The 24,327-nt window shown below is 36.0% G+C and overlaps 3 protein-coding genes and 2 pseudogenes across 3 annotated transcripts; 4 read left to right on the top strand and 1 right to left on the bottom strand.

The window, feature by feature from the left end:
• The first annotated feature begins 1,289 nt into the window (after positions 1-1,289).
• Positions 1,290-2,919, top strand: LOC106328905 (prolyl 4-hydroxylase 5). The gene is made up of 7 exons (XM_013767450.1): positions 1,290-1,486; positions 1,567-1,657; positions 1,798-1,895; positions 1,974-2,071; positions 2,352-2,481; positions 2,576-2,763; positions 2,846-2,919. The coding sequence occupies exons 1-7, from the start codon at positions 1,290-1,292 to the stop codon at positions 2,917-2,919; spliced, it is 876 nt and encodes a 291-aa protein (XP_013622904.1).
• Positions 2,920-3,423: 504 nt separating this feature from the next.
• Positions 3,424-5,564, top strand: LOC106328900 (annotated as a pseudogene).
• A 3,254-nt stretch (positions 5,565-8,818) lies between these two features.
• LOC106308694 lies at positions 8,819-10,592 on the top strand (annotated as a pseudogene).
• LOC106308688 (aconitate hydratase 1) lies at positions 10,396-15,240 on the bottom strand. Its single transcript, XM_013745821.1, has 20 exons — positions 15,113-15,240; positions 14,923-15,027; positions 14,678-14,838; positions 14,513-14,605; positions 14,245-14,430; positions 13,996-14,157; positions 13,683-13,827; positions 13,433-13,575; positions 13,294-13,350; positions 13,113-13,192; positions 12,958-13,033; positions 12,562-12,747; positions 12,390-12,457; positions 12,195-12,313; positions 11,982-12,103; positions 11,803-11,901; positions 11,229-11,708; positions 11,050-11,148; positions 10,710-10,952; positions 10,396-10,630 (listed from the first exon to the last, which is right to left on the bottom strand). The coding sequence occupies exons 1-20, from the start codon at positions 15,114-15,116 to the stop codon at positions 10,562-10,564; spliced, it is 2,697 nt and encodes an 898-aa protein (XP_013601275.1). The 5' UTR covers positions 15,117-15,240; the 3' UTR covers positions 10,396-10,561.
• Positions 15,241-21,678: 6,438 nt separating this feature from the next.
• Positions 21,679-23,850, top strand: LOC106328890. Its single transcript, XM_013767432.1, has 2 exons — positions 21,679-23,104; positions 23,246-23,850. The coding sequence occupies exons 1-2, from the start codon at positions 21,679-21,681 to the stop codon at positions 23,848-23,850; spliced, it is 2,031 nt and encodes a 676-aa protein (XP_013622886.1).
• The last annotated feature ends 477 nt before the right edge of the window (positions 23,851-24,327 follow it).

Raw genomic sequence — 24,327 nt, 5'->3', positions numbered from 1 at the left:
CTTGTGGTCAATCATCAACGAAGCCATACCGCTGGGAGAACAACTGCAAAAACGTGGAATTAACTCAGATGTGCAGTGTATCAAATGTAAAGGTAGTGAAACGGTGATGCACACCTTTTTCTCTTGCCCTTTTGCCCAAGAAGTCTGGAAGCTAATCCCCCTGAGACAAGTAGTTCACCTAGCTACGGACATAAACTTCAAGCAAGCTCTAGTTGAATTCAGGACCGCAGTCTGTTTGCCTCCATCAGGGATTGCAACGACGGTCCTCCCTTGGGTCCTTTGGGCAATTTGGTCGACTCGTAACTTGCATGTCTTTGAGAATCAGATTCTATCACCTATGGAAACAGCGACAAAAGCTCTGAATCTAGGAAGAGAATGGAACAATGCACAACAACAGATTCAATTAATCGGTGAAGAAAGTGATACTTACATCAAGAAGATCGACAGGAAACAATGGTGAAAGCGGCACCTACACGACATGTAGATCAGATGCGGCATACGATAAGAGATCAAAACGGGCAGGAATCGCTTGGATCTTCTCTAATGGAAACGGAACTCACCTCAGCCATGGTTCAGCTACGCTTGAATCGATCACCACACCACTAGTAGCGGAAGCAATTGCGCTCCGATCTGGTCTCCTCTCTGCATTGGAACTTGAGCACCATAAGCTCAAAGCTTTCTCTGACAACCTAACGCTCATCAGAGCCATCAACAACGACATGCAGGTAAAAGAGATTTTTGGTATTGTCAAAGATATCCAAAGGATCTCATCTGTGTTTGTCGAGATATCGTTCTCTCATCTCTACCGATCGCTGAATGTGGAAGCGGATCGTTTAGCAAAACTCTCTCTATTTTCTTCTCGTGTATGTGACCCATCCATGGACTAAAACTACTTTGGGCCTGAGGCCATTTTCTAATTTAAAAAGCAAGTGTTACAAAAAAAAAAAAAAAAAAAAAAAAAACGTTAAAAAAAAAAAAAAATCCCGATCGCTGAATGTGGAAGCGGATCGTTTAGCAAAACTCTCTCTATTTTCTTCTCGTGTATGTGACCCATCCATGGACTAAAACTACTTTGGGCCTGAGGCCATTTTCTAATTTAAAAAGCAAGTGTTACAAAAAAAAAAAAAAAAAAACTAACACGTTAAAGAAGAAAACAAATTCATTTACTCATAACTTAGCTTTCCATATTCAAATGCATGTTTTCAGTGTAACGTCTTTTCTTTCGGTTTCATTAGATTCTCTACGGTTTTTTGAAAACTTGTAGACAAAAACAAACAATCCAATCAAGAATGGTGAAGAAACCGAAGCACCTTCGTCCTCAGCCGCGTAAATCTTCATTGACGACGCATGCTTTCACATTTCTCATACTTGCTCTCTTCTCCATTCTCATCCTTCTCGGTCTCGGGATCTTTTCACTGCCCAGCACCAGCATGATCTCTTCAAGGCCGGACGATTTCACCACTGTTGAACGGACTAGCGAGGATAGGTTAGAGAAAAGGGTGTTTTTGAGTTTTTGTTTGCACATGTGGAAGTGATTGAGTTAATAACTTTGGTTTTGATAAGCAGGGAGAGTTATGGAGACGAAGAAGGTAATGGTGAGCGTTGGCTTGAAGTTATATCGTGGGAGCCTAGAGCTTTCCTTTACCACAATTTCTTGGTAAATTTGTTTCTTCTCTAAGATAAAATTTAGACTTGTTATGTGCTTAATATTCGTGTAGTTAAGATATTTCTTGCAACTCAAGCTATTAGTCTTTGTTTTTTAACCTTAGGCTCTGTTTTTCTTTGAATTTTGTAAAGACGAATGAAGAATGTGAGCACTTGATTAGTCTCGCAAAGCCTAATATGGCGAAGTCAAAGGTGGCTGATGTCAAAACTGGAAGGAGCAAAGACCGCAGGTTCTGTACTCTTTTTCCCCTTCAAGTTGCATCTGGAAACTTCCTGAATTTTAAATATCAAAATGCGTTGATGTGCAGAGTACGAACAAGTTCAGGAGCTTTTCTTAAAACTGGGCATGACGAAATAGTGAGAGAGATTGAGAATAAGATTTCAGATTTCACATTCATACCTGTAGGTATGTGGCTTTGCTTCTAACTTGTCCAAAACATGATAAATGTTTAGATTTTTGGAATTCTTGAAATTTTGAAGGCTATAGGAACTTAGTAGATGTTTCAATAATAAAAAATTAAAAATAAAAATTAAAAATTTGGAGGACATATGTTTATGTATTTTTTTTTCAAAAAAGTTAGAGGGGTTATAAACCAATGTTTGACTTGACTATGTCCAGGACCGGCCATGTAGCTAGTCTGCGTTTTCTTGGGGAGCTAACTTGTAAATTTGCAATGTCAGTGCAGAAAATGGAGAGAGTCTACAAGTTTTACACTATGAAGTTGGGCAAAAATATGAACCTCACCATGACTATTTCACAGATGAGTTGAACGTCAAAAGAGGAGGGCAAAGAGTTGCTACTGTCCTTATGTACCTGTATGTAAACTAAACCATTTTCATGCATGCACAATCTTTCCTACTATCTATGCGTTAGTTAATCTTCTTTATTTGCTTCTATACATTACTTTAGCTCGGACGTTGATGAAGGCGGTGAAACAGTTTTCCCTTTAGCCAAAGGAAATATTAGTGATGTCCCATGGTGGAACGAGCTCTCACAATGTGGTAAAGAAGGACTCTCTGTTCTTCCAAAGAAGAGAGACGCTTTGCTCTTCTGGAGCATGAGGCCTGATGGGTCACTAGACCCTTCGAGTTTGCATGGTCAGAGGGAGATATAGCATGCCTTTCTATGAAATTTAAAATTACTAGAGATCTAAAATCAAAACTCCTTTGATTGGTTCAGGTGGATGTCCAGTGATTAAAGGAAACAAGTGGTCATCAACTAAATGGCTTCACGTTCACGAGTACAGGAATTGAGTAAAAAAAGAAGAGGTAAGCTCTTAACCTCACTTTAGTGATGATTTTTTTTTTGCATTGTCTCAGATTGTTTTATTGTTTCTGTAGTCTTTTGCAGGTTTCCATGATCTCATCTCACCAACATCATCATGTACTAGTATGTGTATCACCAGCAAAATCACGTTCTGGGCTTTAATTAAGTAAAACTTACTTATGTAGTTAATGTTACCTTTTTTTTTCTTTTGGAAACACAGTTAATGTTATACCTTATGAAGTATTTTATTTCTTACCTCTATTATTATATATAAAAAACGGTCTAATGATCAATTTAAATACTGTTTTTAATTATTGTATAAAGAGATATATAGAGTTGTGTAGCTATCCTCTTTTTTGTTATTATCACTCACAAAATTCAACTTAGAAAGTAAACCCTAGATAATATATAAAGCCTCAATCGTTTTCTTCATAAAGTTCGCGCTTCATGTACGAGTTCATACCCTAATTCGATTCTCTTGCGAATTCACCATGTCTACGTCGACTTCACCGTCTACTACCTCACTGTATCTGAAGCAGAGGATGCACAAGCTAAAGATATATGGAGTTTCAGACCTTATGCAGCACATCGACACGTTCAAAGAAACAATGGGTGGTTCAGTGACCGTGAAAATTGATGACTTTAATAATTCATCAATCTTGTTGTGTTCTCTTCCCCCTCTGTTGACAGCACTTACGTGTAACATGGAGAAGGTTGATGCTTCCTTGCGCTTTCCTCATGAGCGTTGGCCTGAAGTAATCTCAATGAAACCTAGAGCTTTCCTTTACCACAATTTCTTGGTAATTCCTTCCCTTTTTTTTAATTATTCTTTTGGGACAAAATTTCGATTTTAGATACCTTATTTGGTAGATGAGACTTTGCTAGTTCATATAGCTTGTCAGACAAGTTAAAGAAACTAGAACTTGTCTAGGGTTTGTGCTTTAGATCTTCTTACTTACAACTCTCCAGTTAAAAAAAAACACATAGGATCAACTCTTTCTATCATGAGAAAGAATGTAATAACGTAATCTTCGGGTTCATCTTTTTGGATGATTTATATGAACTTGAAAGGTTTAGGGTTTGATCTAATGCTACATTTCTATAAATTTTATGTAAAGAAAAAAGCTTCTTAATTACAACTTTCCAGTAAAAAAAACACATATGATCCACTGACACATGTTTCCCTTATGAGAAAGAATGTAATAACGTAAATCTTCGGGTTCATCGTTTTAAATGATTTATAAGCACTTGAAAGGTTTAGGGTTTGATCTAATGCTACATTTCTATAAATTTTATGTAAAGAAAAAAGCTTCTTAATTACAACTTTCCAGTAAAAAAAACACATATGATCCACTGACACATGTTTCCCTTATGAGAAAGAATGTAATAACGTAAATCTTCGGGTTCATCGTTTTAAATGATTTATAAGCACTTGAAAGGCTTGCGCTTTCCTCATGAGCGTTGGCCTGAAGTAATCTCAATGAAACCTAGAGCTTTCCTTTACCACAATTTCTTGGTAATTCCTTCCCTTTTTTTTAATTATTCTTTTGGGACAAAATTTCGATTTTAGATACCTTATTTGGTAGATGAGACTTTGCTAGTTCATATAGCTTGTCAGACAAGTTAAAGAAACTAGAACTTGTCTAGGGTTTGTGCTTTAGATCTTCTTACTTACAACTCTCCAGTTAAAAAAAAACACATAGGATCAACTCTTTCTATCATGAGAAAGAATGTAATAACGTAATCTTCGGGTTCATCTTTTTGGATGATTTATATGAACTTGAAAGGTTTAGGGTTTGATCTAATGCTACATTTCTATAAATTTTATGTAAAGAAAAAAGCTTCTTAATTACAACTTTCCAGTAAAAAAAACACATATGATCCACTGACACATGTTTCCCTTATGAGAAAGAATGTAATAACGTAAATCTTCGGGTTCATCGTTTTAAATGATTTATAAGCACTTGAAAGGTTTAGGGTTTGATCTAATGCTATGCTTTCTATAAATTTTTATGTAAGAAAAATGAGGAATGTGAGCACTTGATTAGCCTCGCCAAACCTTATATGAGGAGGTCATTGGTGAGTGGTTACGGAGGGGGAAAACAAAGCAGGTTCTGTAAATTCTTTTCGTTTTGTTTCTCCCCCTCGTCAAGATTTGAGATATGGAAGTGTCCATTAATGTGCATGCAGCGCGAGAACGAGCACGGGAAGTTTTATTAGTAGAGGACATGATAAAACTGTGGAAGAGATTGAGAGGAGGATTTCAGAATTCACCTTCCTTCCTGTAGGTGTGTGATTCTTTCTAATTAAGGATATTGTTGTTACAGACTTCCCTAAGTCCAGTGGAGGACTATCTGTTTCACCAAAGAAGGGAGACGCTGTACTCTTCTGGAACAAGAGGCCTGACGATTCTCAAGACCCTTTGAGTTTTCATTGTGAGAGAGACAAACACATTGACTTTCTTTATGCGTTTCGTAAATCATAGTACTATTACCCTTGTTAACTTGGTTTGATGAGGTTGATTGATTCAGCTGGTCGTCCAGTAATCAAAGGAAACAAGTGGGCAGCAACTAAATGGTTTCACTCTCAGGAATATAAAGGCTCCTACACTAATACAAAACAATCAAAATAGCTTGTTTTGAGAGGTAAGTAGGCTCTTGACTTCACTTTTTGATGACGAATCCTTTGGATTGTATTTAATGTTTCTGTCGTCATTTGCAGGTTTTCATGATCTCAAACATGAGATGTCACTGGAGTTAACCTCTTTCTCAGTTGAAAAGAAAATAAGAAACCCATTATTTCTGTGCTTATCTAATTAAGAAAATATATTTTTTTTCTCAGTTTTTACGCTATGAAAACATGATTTATAATTCTATCAATGCGTCTTACCCATCATTTGGGCCGGGTCGTAAAACAGAAGAGTTGTCATATTTATTTTAAAACGCATTGACAGTGACAATGGTTCTAGTTGACTAGCAAAAAGCAAAAGATGAAGTAAAACAAACGAAGCACAGTTAAATTAAACGCAACTCTCCAGCTGGTATAGTGGCATAGGAGGTCCACCTGGAGTGCCCGCTCCTGGATTCGAGTCTTGGCCACTGTAGATTTTATATGTGGGCTGCAGCACCCGAGACCGAAGACCGTTACACGGTGAGCCACATGGTGACGTCCTGGCAGCGTCCATGCTCACTTCGGTCTCTAGTCTGGACCACTTTGGTGGGGTCAGGATACTCGGTTAACAAAAAAAAAAAAAAAAAATTAAATTAAACGCAACTCTCATCCTCCTTCATGAAAACTTTATTATTGCAACAAACCTTCTGGGTACAGAAAGCTCTCTGGGCGCTTATCAGTTTTAAATAATATCCCTCCGTGATTGAAATAAGCCACTCCACCAAATCTTTGTTTGATTCAGGTGGCTGTCCGGTGATTAAAGTAAACAAGTGGTCATCAACTAAATGTCTAAATGGCTACACGTTCACGAGTTCAAGAATTGAGTTAAAAAAAAAAAAAAAAAAGAGGTAAGCACTTAACCTCACTTTAGTGATGAATCCTTTGTATTTTCTCGAATTGTTTTAATGTTGTATGTCGTCTTTTGCATGTTTCCTTAATCTCTTGTCACCAAGAACATGTACTAGCAAAATCGCGTTTTCTTGCCTTTAATTAAGTAAAACTTAAAAAAAAAAAATTAAGTAAAACTTTCTTATGTATTGTTAGAGCATTCCTAACTGTGGGTATATATTACCACTAGGTGTCTTCCTGCACCATGTGCAGAAAAAAAAATTTAAATACTTTTTAACAGATAAATATAAATTATATTTTAAAATAAAATTTTATTAATATTGTAAATTTTCTTTTTCGTATCAATATTTTAATATAAATTTGATTAATTAAACATAAAAACAATATTTAAGAATATGCATGTATATATTTGAAATTATAATCTTAGATAGATTTTTCTATCTATTTATTTTAATTAAATATATTAAATAAATTTGTAAAAGTAGCATAATTACCAAAAAATTAAAATTAATCAATATTTATAAAATTTGTAGATATATAAGAAAATAATAATTTTACGATTAAATTTTTATAATTTTCTAAAAAAATTGTATACATTTTTGAAAATTTTAGTAATAAAATTGTATAATTTAAAAATATATAATTAAATTATATTTTGAAATTTTTATAATGCCATATTTTAATATATTTATTTTAATGATGATTTATGAGTTATTTCCATATTCTAAAAAATTTCCAAAAACATAAATTGACATTAAATGTAATATATGAGTTATTATCATATTTTAAAAAGTTTACCAAAAATATAAATTAGTATTCAATGCAATTGTCCATGTTATATTAAGCTATAAGACATGTCATCAATTTCAGTAGACATGTCATATTTGTTTTGTAAAACTGATTGTAGAAAAGATATGTGACAAAATAACTTCGCAAATATAGTCTAGGGATCTATATGTAAGATCTATAATTTTGTTACAACTTAATTAATAAATAAAATTTAAGTCACTAAAAAAGCTAAGCCAATCATTGAATAACATTTATGCGGAGAGTATGTAAGTTTTTTTTTGTTGAGGTCCTAGATAGAGGACCATTCCTTCCTTTCTCTCCACTTTTTTCTAACACATTCATTTATTTTACCATTTAAAGAGTTTAGATATCTATCTAAAAAACATGGGTTGAGGTTGCCTTTACCTTTTGAGAAACATTACAATTTGTTTTCGTTTAGAAATAAGTTGATTCATTTAATTATATAATAAGCTTTTTATTAAACTAACCATAAATTCATTACTAATGTGCTTTATTATTTTCTTAAATAAAAATTACGTAATTGCCTAATGTGGCTAAAGTATATATGACAATTAATAATTTTGAATAATAAAAATTTGATAAAAAATAGTTTATCTTCTATCATATTTGTTTAATTATATACTATTAAAATAAATTAAACAACCACATTAACCATATAATAAAAATTGACTATAAGTTATTAAAAATGTTAAAAGTCTCAAATTCAAATTTTGTGATTCATGGTTTAAGAAATTTGTTATGACAAAATACTAATGATTACAAAATCATATAAGTAAAAAGTCCAATTTAATTAATTATTAAGATTAAAGGATATATATATCATTTTAAAATAAACTATATACCATAAAATACATAAATATTTTAATTGCAAAATTTACTTTGAAATTGTTTTTGATAAAAGTTTTGAACAAACATTGACAAATTAATTTTTTTTTGAATTATAAATTAGTAAAACTATTAGTCCCACAATAAAAAAATTTATTATCCGTAATTTAAAATTTTTGCTATAAAAGATACAATTGATAAAAAAAACTATTGAGTAAAAATCATTATTTAATAGACATTAATATTAAAAATATACTATGTATGTTAATATTATTTAAATTAAATTATATATCCTATCAAATAAAAAAATATTGGTTGGATTAATAAAATTGATTTATATGTTTGCACTAATTTAATTATATATGTAACATTTACTGATTTTTAATTATTTAATATATATATATTTATTATTTTATAGTATGTAAAAATTGTAATACATAAAATTATTTACATATAATGTTCATCCCGCGCGGGTCTTATAATCTAGTAAACTATTAAACAAACAAAAGAGGCATGTCTTATCGATCAATTTTACATATTGTTTTCAATTATTATATAAAAAGATATATAGTGTTGTGTAGCTGTCCTCTCTTTTTGTTATTATCACTCACAAACTTAAAAAAAAAAAAAGTAAACCCTAGATAATATATAAAGCCTCAATCGTTTTCTTCATAAAGTTCGCGCTTCATGTACTGAGTTCATACCCTAATTCGATTCTCTTGCGAATTCACCATGTCTACGTCGACTTCACCGTCTACTACCTCACTGTATCTGAAGCAGAGGATGCACAAGCTAAAGATATATGGAGTTTCAGACCTTATGCAGCACATCGACACGTTCAAAGAAACAATGGGTGATTCAGTGACCGTGAAAATTGATGACTTTAATAATTTATCAATCTTGTTGTGTTCTCTTCCCCCTCTGTTGACAGCACTTACGTGTAACATGGAGAAGGTTGATGCTTCCTTGCGCTTTCCTCATGAGCGTTGGCCTGAAGTTATCTCAATGAAACCTAGAGCTTTCCTTTACCACAATTTCGTGGTAATTCCTTCCCTTTTTTATTATTCTTTTGGGATAAAATTTTGATTTTATATATACTTTATTTGGTAGACGAGACTTTTCTATCTGCATGCTAGTTCATGTAGCTTGTCAGACAAGTTAAATATACTAGATCTCGTCTAGGGTTTGTGCTTTAGATCTTCTTACAGTAAAAAAAAACACAGAGAATGTAATAACGTAATCCGGCTTCATCCTTTTAAAGGATTTATAGCAACATTAACAGCTACAACCTCTCCAAGATTCTAAAACAAAAAAAAAAAAAAATATTATTATAATATTTTACTTATACAGATTCTTAAAATTCCTGCAGTGAGAACCCTTTGCTATTCTCTCTAATTTAATTTATTTTTCATTTTTCTTTAATGGTGAGAACTCCTTTTATATTGGAGGTACTCTAAACACTTCAAAGGTTTAGGGCGGCTCATTGATCTTATGCTCTGTTTAATATGTAAAGAAAAATGAAGAATGTGAGCACTTGATTAGCCTCGCAAAACCTAAGATGGTGAGGTCAATAGTGAGTAATGCGATAACCGGAGTGCAAGGAGTAAGCAGGTTCTGTATACTCAAAATCTTTTTGTTTTGTTTCTCTCCCCTTGTCAAGATTTTTAAATAAGAAAGATTTGAGATTTGGAATTGAAGTGTCCATTAATGTGCATGCAGCGGGAGGACGAGCACGGGAAGTTTTATTAGTAGAGGACATGACAAAATTGTGGAAGAGATTGAGAATAGGATCTCAGAGTTCACCTTCCTTCCTGTAGGTATATGATTATTTCTAAGGATATAGTGTTGCTACTCTTTGACCCCCACTTTGATGGATTGGGAAGAATTGCTACTTTCCTTATGTACCTGTATGCTAAACCATACAACCCCTTTTTATATATAATAATCTTATATGTCTCATGATCAGTCACAAGAAGCGATATTATCTAGTGAGTAAGCAAGTAAGTTAGTAATCTTCTTTCTTTTAATGATTAATTAGGTCAGACGTTGACGAAGGAGGCGAAACAGTCTTCCCTAAGTCCAGTGGAGGACTATCTGTTTCACCAAAGAAGGGAGACGCTGTACTCTTCTGGAACAAGAGGCCTGACGGTTCTCATGACCCTTCCAGTTTGCATGGTGAGAGACAAACACAATTGCCTTTCTTTATGCGTTTCGTAAATCATAATATTATTACCCTTTTTGACTTGCATAATGAGATTTAAACATTTGATTGGTTCTCAGCTGGTCGTCCAGTAATCAAAGGAAACAAGTGGGCATCAACTAAATTGTTCCAATTGACTAGGAAGAAGCAAAACAAAAAAGAAAAGAAAGCAAAGTTTAAATTAAACGCAACTCTCATCCACCTCCATGATAACATTTTTATTGCAACAAACCTTTTGGGTACAGAAAAGCTATCTCTGGGGCTTACCCGTTTTCTTATTGTTTGATCAGGTTCCTGATCACGTATTGCAATATCCCTCCGTGATTGAAATAAGCCAACTCCACCTGCCATTCCGAATTCATCTTTAATAATACTCATTACCACTCTGCTTTTAAAGCTAGAAAATAGATCATCTTGTTTTACCTCTGTGTCGAATCGAAGTGTACATGTGAAGGATTTGCCATTGTTTGTGACTACCGTTACATCTTGTCCTGGTTTGATCTCACTAACATTGTTTGGGAGCTCAATGGTGTAAAGCTCCTCCCCCGTTAGGCCTAGAGTCTCAGCATCCTCTCCTGTCTTGAAGCACAACGGTATGATTCCCATTCCCACCAGATTGCTTCGGTGGATTCTCTCAAAGCTCTTTGAGATCACAGCTTTCACCCCCTGTAGTCAAAATATTAAAGAAAAAAACACATAAAATGTAAAAAAGGTGTTTGTTATTAATGAAAAAACGAAGCATATAAGAAAACCAGAAACGTACCAGAAGCATTGGACCCTTAGCAGCCCAATCACGAGAACTTCCACTTCCATACTCAGCTCCAGCCAAAATGATTGTGTCACGTCCTTCGTTCCTGTATTTCTGGTACACCACACAAATAGTGAATCATCAAGACCAGTAATTGCGATCAAATAGAGGAACAAGGAAGTCTGGGAGTGTACCATGGCAGCATCAAAGACAGAAAGCTTCTCTCCACTGGGAATGTGAACTGTCTTGGGACCAACTTCTCCTTTCAAGTGTTTGTTGACTATACGGATATTGGCGAAAGTGCCTCTCGCCATAATCTCATCATTACCACGGCGACTCCCGTAAGAGTTGAAGTCTCTTCTATCCACACCACGTTCCATCAAGTACTTAGCCGCGGGACTGTCCTTGTGGATGCTACCAGCTGGTGAGATGTGATCAGTGGTAATACTGTCTCCGAAATTGAGCAAACAGTAGGCGTCCTTCACACCATGTGGACCTGGTGGAGACATGGTCATGCCCTTGAAATAAGGTGGCTCGTGAATGTAAGTTGATTTCGGATCCCACTCGTAGAGTGTGCCTGAAGCGACAGATAACTCGTTCCACATGGAATTCCCTTCGGTGATTGCTTCATAAGTGGCTTTGAACATATCAGGAAGAACACTAGCTTGCACAACCTGAAAGAAAATTACGAAACAGAGAATTGACTTCCCTTCCATTTATAAAATTTTATTGTTTATGTATTACACGAGCAGTCCGCAATATATTTACCTCGGCCACTTCTTTGTTAGAGGGCCAGATGTCCCTGAAAAATATCTTTTTGCCGTCTTTACCAGTTCCAATGGGCTCCGTCTCGAAATCAATGTCAACCTACAAGACCATTCATGGTATTCATATAACATATCAAGAATGCTTGATTGTTAATGGTTTTAGAGTTAGCATTAACGTACAGTGCCAGCCAGTGCATAGGCTACAACAAGCGGAGGGGAAGCTAGGTAGTTTGCTCTTGTTAATGGATGAACACGTCCCTCAAAGTTTCTATTCCCGGACAACACAGCGGATGCCACCAAGTCTTGTACACATACAGTATAAAAACATATTAGTTTAACCTTCGAAAATTCAAGTGAATAAGTATTTTCATCATCAAGTACTTGAGGATTTACCATTATCAACTATTGCTGAAGCCACAGCTTCATGGATATCCCCTGAGTTTCCGATGCATGTGGTGCACCCATAACCAACTATACTGAATCCAAGCTGATTCAAGTACTTCTGCAAGCCACTGCAAGACTTGAAACTCAGGACCACACGATACAGAGAAATATATAGCATAACATTCAGTGGTTTATTTGCAGTACCTCTTTGCCAAGTATTTTGTTACAACTCCGGAGCCAGGAGCAAGACTAGTTTTAATCCATGGTTTAACCTAATATTGGAGAAATTTCAGATACTTTTATTACTTCCACTGACAGAAAGGTTTGAGAACAGGATCACACAGAAGAAACAGCCAGAAAGGCACAGTAGTCAAACCTCCAGTCCTAGTTCGCAGGCCTTTTTTGCAACCAAGGCAGCGCCAAGCATAACACTAGGGTTTGAGGTATTTGTGCAACTGGTGATTGCTGCTATTACAACATCTCCATGTCTAAGCTTTGCCGGGGTCCCGTTAAAGCTGAACTCTACAGCCTTGCTCTGTGCTTCTTTTCGTACAGCAAACCCCTGAAAATATCATGGATTCGGTTGAATCACTAACCACAATTTTTGTGTACTGGGACTAAATTATAAAACCAGAAGTGTTGCAGGACACAGTTGTCTATTGGAGCCATTTAAAGGCTCAAACACCTCGCCATAACACCTACTATTGTTTGAAAACCACAAGTAATCTAATTAGGAATTTCTTTTGAAAAGAAAGGAAAGGAGAGTTCTAACCTTGAATCCTACTCTGCTATCCAAGCAAGAATGCCAGTCAGCTTTCATTTCCTTCAAAGGAACGCGATCATGTGGCCTGTATTGTGAATAGAGAATAAAGGTTATAAGTAGATAGATCCTAGAAAACTTATATAAAATAGATTCGCTACTAGTACCTCTTCGGACCAGAAACACAGGGCTCAACATCCTCGAGATTCAATTCCAGATTTGAGGAGTATACTGTCTTACTCGCCGGCTGAGATGAGTAAAGAGTTTCCGAGTGGAGAATATGTTATGTTCTATGATAGACGAAAATAGACATAAGAAATGAAGCATCAGAGATGCGCAAGGTTTTACCTCACTGTAGTCCACAAACATCTTGTTTGCTCGCAGATATGCCTCTATCATAGCAACCTGAAATCCAACTCATAAATCACTAACCTGATGAAACGCAATATCAAAATAAATTATGGAGATTCCCCTCGCAACCCCTTACAGTTTCATCGCTCCTGCCTGTCAATTTGAGGTACTGCAATGTGACATGATCGACGGGGAAGAATCCCATGGTTGCACCATACTCAGGAGACATATTAGCAATTGTAGCACGATCAGCTAAAGATAATTCTCTCATCCCTTCCCCTGTTGTAGTAAAAAAAACAACGGATGCATATATGAGTTAGCCTAGCTCAGTCAAGTACTGGATAGGTACAGAAATGACAAATATCAAATATTTTTCAAAAATGTACCGTGGAATTCAACAAACTTTCCAACTACTCCATGTTTCCTCAGCATCTGAGTGACTGTTAAGACCAGATCAGTGGCCGTCATTCCATCCCTCAGTTTTCCCGTTAGCTTGAAACCCACAACACCAGGCAGGACCATGCTCATTGGCTAAATAGAAAGAGATAAATTCATGTTACAGTTTATGAGAGAAGAAACTTCAACAAAGTGTTAAATTTTGAACTGCCAGAGAATCATCCCTTAAATATGAACCAAAGTTTCAGAAACAGTTCAGGCAGTTAGTTCTGAGTTTCTGACAGAAAGAGCATATAATTTCACCTGACCAAGCATGGTAGCTTCGGCTTCAATACCGCCAACTCCCCATCCAGCAACACCCAGTCCATCAATCATAGTGGTGTGAGAGTCAGTTCCAACAACACTGTCTGGGTAAAGAAGTCCATTTCTGTTGAAAACAACTCTGGCAAGGTACTCTAGGTTGACCTGTCAATCGCAAAATAATAAAAACTTATTCTATCTAAGCATCAAACAAAAAACTAATTCAGTTATTTCTGAACCCTTATTGCTTACTTGATGAACAATCCCAGATCCAGGAGGTACAACAAGCATGTTGTCAAAAGCATTGGAACCCCACTTAAGAAAAGCAAACCGTTCTTTGTTACGCTGGAACTCGAGCTCCATATTAGCCTGCACTGCGTTCTCTGACCTCGCCACATCCACTTGAACAGAGTGATCAATGACAAGATCTACAGGGACCTACATGCATCAAGACTAAGAATCAAATCTTGTATCATACCACAAGGAACACTATGATATCAACCAATCTAAATCAACTAACCAGAGGATTAATCTTATTAGAATCACCACCGAGATTGTTCATCGCATCTCTCATGCAAGCAAGATCAACAACCGCAGGGACACCAGTAAAGTCCTGGAAAACAAACAGAAATCAATCACAAGCATTATCTCATAAAAGATTGTTCATCTAATAAGCTGCGTTTACCTGAAGAAGCACACGAGCAGGCTTGAAGGGAATCTCAACCTGTTTGGGAGAAGTATTCTCCCAATCAAGAATCTTCTCAACATCTTTGCTCTTAACTTGAAACTCATCGCAGTTACGTATCGCCGATTCGAGAAGGATCCTAATCGAATAAGGTAGCTTATCTGCATCATCCACAACAACAACAACAACATTTCTCTCGATCAATTTTTTGTTCGTAGCAAAGATCAGGATCGAAGCAGACTCACCGATCCTCGGATCGTTGAGAGCAGGCAAGCTGTAGTAGTTTCCGAACTCGCCACCACCAGGCTTATCCAGCGCCTTCAGTATGCTGCGGAAAGGATTCTCGGAAGCTGAAACGCACATCGCAAACAAGAGATCGAATCATATCATATTGGATCATAAACAAAAAATGGAGAAAGCAGATAGATCGTTTACCCATGGATGGATCGTTAGAGCTCGGTGTGGAGAAGCGAAGCAGAGAGAGATCTGTGTTGAGGGGAGAGAGGAGTTAGTGGAGTTGGTGAGGCGATGAGTCAGCAGCTGAGAAGGAAGGATCTTTTATTATATGAAAGATCCGTGGCGCGTGGGGGGGGGGGGCTCTTCTCGTCACAAGTGTGGCTGCTTGCTTTTTATTTTCCTTTTTTTGTGAATATTCATTGCTTTTCTTTTTGGAACAAGTGAATTATAATATTTATTTTAATTTGATTTTTATGTATTTTTTTCCATCTAGAAATTTATATTAAACAGAGCTAAAGCCCAAAATTGTTTTATACATTATGTATTATTATCCTCCGCTTTTTTTATGTATTATTATCCTCCGCTTTTATTTCCTCAAATAGATAATTCTTCCGATTACCTTTGAATCATGTGCAAATAAAAAAAATATTAAAAAAAAGTTAAAATTGTTTTATACATTATGCTTTAGTAAATTTGGGCCCATTACAGCAAATCAGATTAGCAGATCATTTGGGCTTAGTAAAACAAAAACCTACCCAATCTACAGCTGAGGGCTGGGCTTGTTTAGCCCTCCTTGTTTAGGATATGATTAGATAAATGTGTTCTTAGTAATCCATTGAAGAACATAGTCCATCAATAAGAATTATCTAATTTATAATTATTAATGCATGATCCATCATTGCTCAGTTTATCTGCATTTTTTAAGAAAAATCTCACCAGTTTTGTAAGTCCATAATCTTAAGCACTTCAGTGTATTTATCTAACAAAATGCATTAATGGTTTGGTTAGTTTCTTTTTTTTACCAGACTAGAAAGAGACTCATCTGATTTCATCTTCTCTGTCGGTGGTGTACTTTCTTTCAGTCTCCATCTCGATAGTTTGAATGTGAATAAACTCATATATGTACAAATATGTTTAGATTCATGGAGTGATTTGACTTGGCGATGATTGCATACAAATAAATAAAGGAGTAGATATGCAAGTGGGGCTGGGTTTTTTTTTTTTGTCAACAGTGGCTGGGTTAAATTATCGATCACGTCAATACAAAGATAGTACCGGTAAAACGTGACCTGGGTGGGTCACCATGTAGATAACCTACCAATCATATATACTTATTTTTCTCTTCTTTATTTTCAGTTGGCTTTTATCTTCAGTTTTTTTATGGATCAAATCTTCATTTTTATTATAGCCTTGTAGGTCAAACTTATCTGTTACTTTCACTTTTCAATCGATTGGCCAAAAGAAAAAAACTTTGTATAAAATGCTAAAAAGTCATGCTGAATCTCAAAATAACAAAACATCACGAACACACCGAATAACCTTTTTTATTATTTGAGAAGCATTTTAAACAATTAACTTTATCACCGTGTATGATTAACAAAAATGTCATTTCCTATGTGTCATTATGAGAATCATTCTCACACTCTTTATTAAATAGTCCTCTATTGCCTAGACTAATTACATGTAATACAATTTCTCATTAAATTTAATAATATGAAGAGATTATATTACTATACTATATGAGTTGTGATTGCATTACTAAAAACTTAGACAATACCCGAGATAACCATTGCATGAAAACATAAGTAAGCTAAATTTCGTTCTTCTATTGGTCAAAGCGAGACGTAACCGATGGTTATGCCTACAACATTATCTCTCTTTGATCAGTGAGAAGAAGCCTTGCATATATAACATGAAACATTTCAAGGTATAGTTACTCACTTCAATGGATTTTAATAATTATCGAACAAAACATATATAGCCACAAAATGAATGGCAAAATATAGTTATCTGTATTTTTAGCATAATATTAGTGGATTGAGCGATGTGTATGCTTCATTATTTTACAAATTTTTAGTATAATATTAGTGGATTCTTCGATGTGTATGATGTATTATTTCATAGAAGCTATCATACATAATTTTTTTTTAATAAAAATTGGTGGGATTTTGACTATATATATACAATTCATGTTTTATAAGATTCATGTTTTTTACAATTCATAAATAAAACATGACATTTTTTTGGACTGGAAAATATAAACGATTCAGAATTACGTTCTTCTATAAAACTTCCTTATGTGACATTTATTTTGATTAATATTTTTGGATTATTATGGGATACATGAAATTTATTTTGGGAATTTATTTTAATAGCATCAATATAAACGTTTTTATATTGTAAAATCAAAATGTTGTCTATAAAAAATCTATTGAATATCTTGCTTGATTGTAAAATACATCTGAAAAGGAATTTCATATTAATTTTTTTCAATTCCTTAAATTTTGCAACAAGACTTTTGATTTTGAAATTATATTAAATGGTAACAGACATTAAATTTGGTAATTTATATCATTCATCTCTGATTAAGTTTAAAGTCAAATATCATTTTATTATGGACTTCCTTTATTTTCCCTCCTTGCATGTAAGACTTTCTACAATTGTCTGGAAATCTAGGATTATAATGTTATGCGAAATTAATAGGATTATCTGATATTTGTAGTCACAAATGATAGGGTTTTGACTATATATTCGATTCATATTGTTATAATTTGAATATTCTTTACGATTTATGAATGATACATGACATTTTTTTGGGTCTGAATGTATAAACGATTCATAATTATGTTCTTCTATAATTATTTGGTTTGTGACATTTATTTTGGTTTATTTAGAGACAGTTATATATGTGAGTAAAATTTAATTTGAAACTGGAAAATATAAAAAAATTATATTGTAAAATCAAAGTGTCATATATAAAAAAATTATAAGCAATCTTGAGTGATTGTAAAATACATTCAAAAATTGGTGAAACTGTATTAAAAATTTCTGGGTTATCCCTTAATTTTGATTACAAGACTTTTGGATTACGTAATTAACATAAATGTTGACAGACATTAAATTTGGAAATTTATTTTTTTTCGATTCAGTTTAAGGAATATGTCATTCTTAATGTAGACTTCCTTAATCTTTTCCCTATGCATATATTACTTTATATACTTGTATGGAAATCTACTAACAATTAGGGATTTGCAACATTGCTTTATGGCGAAAATTATTTATTTTTTCAAATCTCGTGGGTCAAAACCCAATCAGTTACTATATATATATACCATATCATCCATATAGCTACAATATCACAAACTACACGTTTCAAAACTAGCCAAAATATATTAAGCATGAATTGTATTTCTGACTTGAAACCAAAAAGTCTTTGTGGAAGATTATGGTGAATGTCATAAAACTTTGGAAGCAGTACTAGGCTGCAACTGGAGAAACCATTGAATGGTTTTCGTAGACGAAAAAATTAGGTTTTTTTATGATGTATATTCTTTAAATCATAAGCAAATTATGTGTTTATTATCTGATGCTTTCATTTGTTATTATATTGTAGGGAGACAAAATTCATACATCGGTTAGAAATGACTGGTTTCACAGTTTGATCTTTTAATGAGACAACAACGTTCTAAGATTCTGTTTAATTTTTCCTTGACACCCTCTTGCGATAACATATAAAGTTATCTGAATCATATGTTGTTTCCAAGATTGAACTGATCAATGATTGTAACTACATTTGTCTAGCCAACTTCCGTTAGATCATTTTTGGTCTTTCTCATCCAAAGTTCTATGTTGGTATGTTCATGATATTTGACTATGTGTATATAAACTCATCTTGTCTATGTGTATATAAACTCATCCAAAGTTCTATGTTGGTATGTTCGTGATCATTCTTGGAGTTATATTTTATTTCAGTATGCAATTGCTGCCTTTTATTGATAACAACTATTTATTTTAAGTTTACTACTATCTTTTTATCATCAATTATCAACTTTATCTTCCATGTGATTGTTAATAAATTTCAAGCAATATATATTAACCATAAACGATAAGGTCGGAATCTAACATGTGATTGTTAATAGATTACTTGGTTGACAAGGTAATCTATTGTATTTATTGTATATACAATAGATTAATAGGAGCTGATATTATATGTATATTTTGCTAATATTTTTCATATTTCATAATAAGGCCGACTTAAAAAGGTTACTAACATTGATAAGATTTCCAAAATTGTCTTCGACCCCATTGGTGTTCCAGAAATTGATGCTTTAAGATTGAGGTAATACATGCATTCACCTATTTTGTTAAATAATATTTTTAAATTCTCTAGATCATCTCTTTGCTATTGCTCATAATAGGATTGCAAACGAAGACTTCTGAAGACATTATTGACAGCAGTTACTTTGTCTATATTTTTAATTTTCTTTTGTTTTTTATAAATTGTTCCTTTTATATTTTATTAGACTATTGCTTATGTTTCATTTAATATTATATTTATAATTTACCCGCATGCAAACAAATATACAATTTAATTTTAATGGCCATCGCATATAAATTTATAATGACATACTAAAATTTCTAGCTATAATCCGTATTTTCTTACATGTATTTTTTTTACTATGCCTTTAACTTTTATTATGTCTACATATTAAAAGTTATAATACTTTAATAATTTCTTCGCTCCGTACGGACGCGGATTATCACCTAATATTAGTATTAAAATACATGTACATGTACACGACACGCGACGCAACCATGTATCATGCATACGCTTAGATTTGAATTTAATCACTGCAATACTCATGGGACCAGCTGCCGAACCAGTGATGAGAATATTAAAAAATGCTTGCAATAAAATGATATCGGGGAAGATATTTTTTCGTCGATTTTTCGTCAACTATAGGAAACGGTGGAGTATGTATTTTATAGGACGTGTTGAAAAAAAAAAACTGGAAAACTGGAGTCGGTTGGTATAACTTCTTTAGTCAAGAATAAAGACAATTTTATCATTTATGCCCATATCCTGACAGAAAAAAAAAATCAATAAAATATGAGCTATATATTTTTGTAACTTAATAAATGGTCACCTAAATTTGGGTATTCAAGATTGTTATACAACAATTTTGAATAGGTTCAAGAATAAATTTCATATATCAAAACGATGCCACATTTTATGTATGGTGTACCAACATTCATTGTCTCAGATCGGTTATTAATTTATTATTGATGATTTTTTAAGAACATGCATGGTATACGTGAAAAAATATTAAAGTATCTCGTTAGCAACGGATTTTCGAAAGTCTTCTAAAAAAATCTACATCTACGTTTACACACACAAACACAAGAAAAAATCTGCATCTACACGTATTTGGACTCAAAAATAATTCTGAGTTCTCTAATTATATGCTGAACAGAAACAGGTAGAAGCTCTCTACTTGATTTAGAGACATGGCAGGTGATGCAGAAACACAAATATCAAGCATCAAACGCCATGGTGAAGTTGTTTATAGCCTGCTTCACCTCAAACACACGGCTCAGGTTTGATGTATTCCCATACACCTTCTTCAACGTATCCCACAGCTCTTTAGCTGATTCACAGTAGCTGTATGCATCTAGAATCGCCGGCTCAAGTGAAGCATGCAACGGGTTCTTGCTCAACGTCGGATTTGGCTTCTTCAAGCATCTTGAGCCAGACATCACCACCGTCCAGGGAGTTCGAGACTTCTCACATAGTTTAGACCATGATTAACCCAGATTCTTAGTTAAGAATCCCGCTCTAAAAACTTCAGGTTAATCATGCTTTTAGCAAAAGCAAAGATGCTTTACACATGTGAGATCAGCCATTGGATCGATTTAAACCTGGTCTTGCTCCTGTATTGACTTCACATGCTTAGCCTTATCCTTAGAGTCTTGGAAACCCTTGTATCCTGGACAGCGACTTTGGTTCCATCGTTTAAAATCCCACGATACACAATCCCATAACCTCCTTCTCCGATTACATTCTCTGATTTTCGCCACGACATGGTTGATTTTGCCACGACGTGGGTGATTTTCGCCCACGAGGACTGTCCGTGGGTGATTTTCGCCCACGAGGACTGTCCGTCAGTACACATATCAGCACGTTGGCCCTTCCCGTGGACTATCCGGGTGATTTTCAGCATTCAGGTACAAGTGCAAACAACATATCAAAATATAAACGTGGTGTTTTGCATGAAACCCTACGAAATGTCTGAATATAAATGGATTGGTAGACCACGATACATACACGTACCTAATAGATATATGGCAATACAGAAACGGTAAGAGAAAAGTATTTAAATTCCTTGAAAATGCGTACACGTATGTAAATAACTTTATACGTAAAATACGTACGTACGATATACAGTCATATTTAATCTGCAGTCATTTAGCTAGCTTATTGTTGAGAATGGTAAGGTGGTTTGGTCTGGTTCAGTGGTTCGAGTACGCAACCAAGAGATAAGGATGAAGCTGGTATGGATAAGTCCCGATGATTATGTGATAGAGTTAAACTGTTAGAGTATCTTGATAGAATATCTCTCTGTAACAAGTATATATGTATGACTCTCAATCATGGAATACAAACACGATTAAACACAAATCATTCTCTCTTAGTTTTCTTGGTATCAGAGCCACTCTGAAGATCTATTTGGGCTCGTCTGAGAGAGAAAGAAACGTAAAACAAAATGTCAAAAACAGATGTATCAGTGGTCGCCAGTGGTAGCGTGGAGTCGCGTATGACTTCACCGTATTTTCTTGCATCATCAGACAATCCAGGAGTGTCAATCTCGCCGGTGTCGCTGAACGGTGAAAACTACGCCGAGTGGGCGTCGGAGTTGGAGAACGCGCTTCGTGCCAAGCGCAAGTTCGGATTCATCAATGGTACCTTGTTGTTGCCAGATGAAAAGGAGAACCCAACGGAGGCAGAAATGTGGAGAACGGTCAACTCAATGATCGTGGGGTGGATTAGAGCATCGATATCCCCTGCGATCCGTTCGACGGTCACGTTCACAGCTGATGCTTCGAAGATGTGGGGAGACTTGAAGAGGAGGTTCTCTGTTGGAAACTCGGTTCGGGTTCATCAACTCAAAACTGAACTCGCGGCGTGTAAGCAGGAAGGCGCGAGCGTTATGGAGTACTTTGGGCGCTTGTCTCTGAAGTGGGAGGAGCTCCTCAACTACAAACCTCTTCCCACCTGCACGTGTGGAGCATCAGACAAGGTAACGTCTGATTACGAGGAAGAGAAAGTGCACATGTTCTTGATGGGGCTAGATGAAGCAAGATTCGGAAACGTATGCACAAACATCATAGGGCTGGAGCCGTTACCGGACCTAAACTCTGTGTACCAGAGAGTAGTGAGAGAGGAGAGACGCCTCCAGACATCTCGAGTCGAAACGAGACAGGAGGCAGCAGGGTTTCTGGTTAAATCGGAGTCATCACAGTCGGAGAACCATCCTAACGGTGGAGCTATCGCGGCTGTTGCAAGAAGCAGAGGAGGAATGGTGTGCTCTCACTGTGGGAGGACAGGCCATGACAAGAAAGATTGCTGGCAGATCATCGGTTTTCCAGACTGGTGGACCGAGAGAAACCAAACGGGAGAACGCGGAGGTCATGGCAGAGGCAGGGGGCGTGGCCGAACTCTGGCAAGGTCCAACGCAATGCAGGCTGCAGGCACCGCAGGACAAGGAGTTCCAAGCTTGACGAACGAACAGTGGGCTTCGCTAGCTGCGCTCCTTGAGCAACAGAAGCTGACTCCAATTCCAGATAAGTTGAATGGTAAGATTCAAATTGGAGAAGTGATTCTCGACACTGGTGCATCTCACCACATGACGGGGGATGTACGTCTACTTACAGATTTACGTAAGATGGTAGGCTGTCCAGTACATTTCGCAGACGGGAGCCAGGTCCAGGCTACTCAGTCTGGAATGTTGAAATTGTCAGATAAGATTGTCTTAGAAAATGTTTTGTTTGTGCCGAACTTGAACTGTACACTCATGTCAGTTGCTAAGTTGCTCAGACAAACAGGATGTCTGGCTGTGTTTACTGATACCTTATGCATTTTGCAGGACCGTTTTACGAGGATCCTGATTGGAGCAGATAAAGAACGGGATGGTATCTATGTTTATCGGGATGTGACAATGGCGCGAGGACTCTGAGTTAAGGCTGCAGAAGACAAAACTCTTTCGCATCGTAGATTGGGACATCCTTCATTTGGTGTTTTGGGATTTTTGCCTTTTGTTTCTGGTGTTCTAGATAATACTGATAAGTTTGGTGGTTGTGGAATTTGTTTTAAGTCAAAACAGACTCGCGGGGTGTTTTCCGAGAGTTTTAATAAAGCATCTGTTCCGTTTGAACTAATACATGTCGATTTATGGGGTCCTTATCGAACAAAATCATCTTGTGGTGCTGTCTACTTTCTCACCATTGTAGATGATTTCTCTCGAGCCGTATGGATACACCTACTCCTCGAGAAGTCCGAGGTAAAGACGATTCTGCCTAACTTCTGTCGTCTAGCACATAGACAGTTCGGCAAGCTAGTCAAGACAGTCCGAAGCGACAACAGCATAGAATTCATGTGCCTCTCGAGATACTTTGCGGAGAATGGAATTCTGCATCAAACCTCGTGTGTAGCAACCCCACAACAGAACGGAAGAGTGGAGAGGAAACATCGTCACATCTTAAACGTTTCCAGGTCTATTATGTTTCAGGCCAACCTTCCGATCAAGTTTTGGGGTGAGAGTGTGCTTACTGCTGCCCATGTTATCAACATAACCCCCTCGAGCTTGTTGCAAGGGAAAACCCCATACGAGTGTCTGTTCGGAAAAGCTCCATCCTATGCCAACATCAAGACATTCTGATGTCTTTGCTTTGCGCATAACATGCAGCAAGACAAGGACAAGTTCAAGGCTCGAGGCAGAAGATGCGTGTTTGTGGGATCCCCCTTCGGCAAAAGAGGCTGGAAATTGTACGACCTAGACAAGCACGAGTTCTTCACGTCACGAGATGTTGTATTTGACGAAGCAGTCTTCCCGTATCACACTGATGCGGCCCATGCAGATGTCGAACTGGTCAGAGGAACTGAAACCCTGGAACCGGTGCTCGAGTTGAGGGGGAGTGATGATCTCGATCACGATGAGACGATGGTGATCCCTCCAGCTACTGCAGGTGCAGAGCGAGGTAACACATTAGCCGTAGAACCAGCGCACGTGACTGCAGCAGAGGAGACAACTGGTAAAGAAACAGAGGCAGTCGTGGTAGCAGAAACTGAGACCACATCAGTGAGTGAAGCTGCGGATCCAGCTTTAGGCAGAGGGCATCGTGTGTCTAAACCATCA

Source organism: Brassica oleracea, chromosome C1 (genome assembly GCF_000695525.1).
Source record: "Brassica oleracea var. oleracea cultivar TO1000 chromosome C1, BOL, whole genome shotgun sequence".
In the NCBI taxonomy this organism is placed as follows: Eukaryota; Viridiplantae; Streptophyta; class Magnoliopsida; order Brassicales; family Brassicaceae; genus Brassica; species Brassica oleracea.
The sequence above is the reverse complement of the archived record's forward strand: the minus strand, read 5'-3'. Positions and strand labels throughout refer to the sequence as shown.

Excerpts from the sequence above, each read along its gene's own strand:
- LOC106328905 (XM_013767450.1), top strand. The coding sequence starts at position 1,290 with ATGGTGAAGAAACCGAAGCACCTTCGTCCTCAGCCGCGTAAATCTTCA. Across the intron at positions 1,658-1,797 it reads TCCTTTACCACAATTTCTTG|ACGAATGAAGAATGTGAGCA; the intron begins GTAAATTTGTTT and ends AATTTTGTAAAG. Across the intron at positions 2,072-2,351 it reads TTTCACATTCATACCTGTAG|AAAATGGAGAGAGTCTACAA; the intron begins GTATGTGGCTTT and ends ATGTCAGTGCAG.
- LOC106308688 (XM_013745821.1), bottom strand. Across the intron at positions 12,458-12,561 it reads CCTGCGAACTAGGACTGGAG|GTTAAACCATGGATTAAAAC; the intron begins GTTTGACTACTG and ends CTCCAATATTAG. Across the intron at positions 11,902-11,981 it reads CCTATGCACTGGCTGGCACT|GTTGACATTGATTTCGAGAC; the intron begins GTACGTTAATGC and ends ATGGTCTTGTAG.
- LOC106328890 (XM_013767432.1), top strand. The coding sequence starts at position 21,679 with ATGTCAAAAACAGATGTATCAGTGGTCGCCAGTGGTAGCGTGGAGTCG. Across the intron at positions 23,105-23,245 it reads AGCAGATAAAGAACGGGATG|ATAATACTGATAAGTTTGGT; the intron begins GTATCTATGTTT and ends CTGGTGTTCTAG.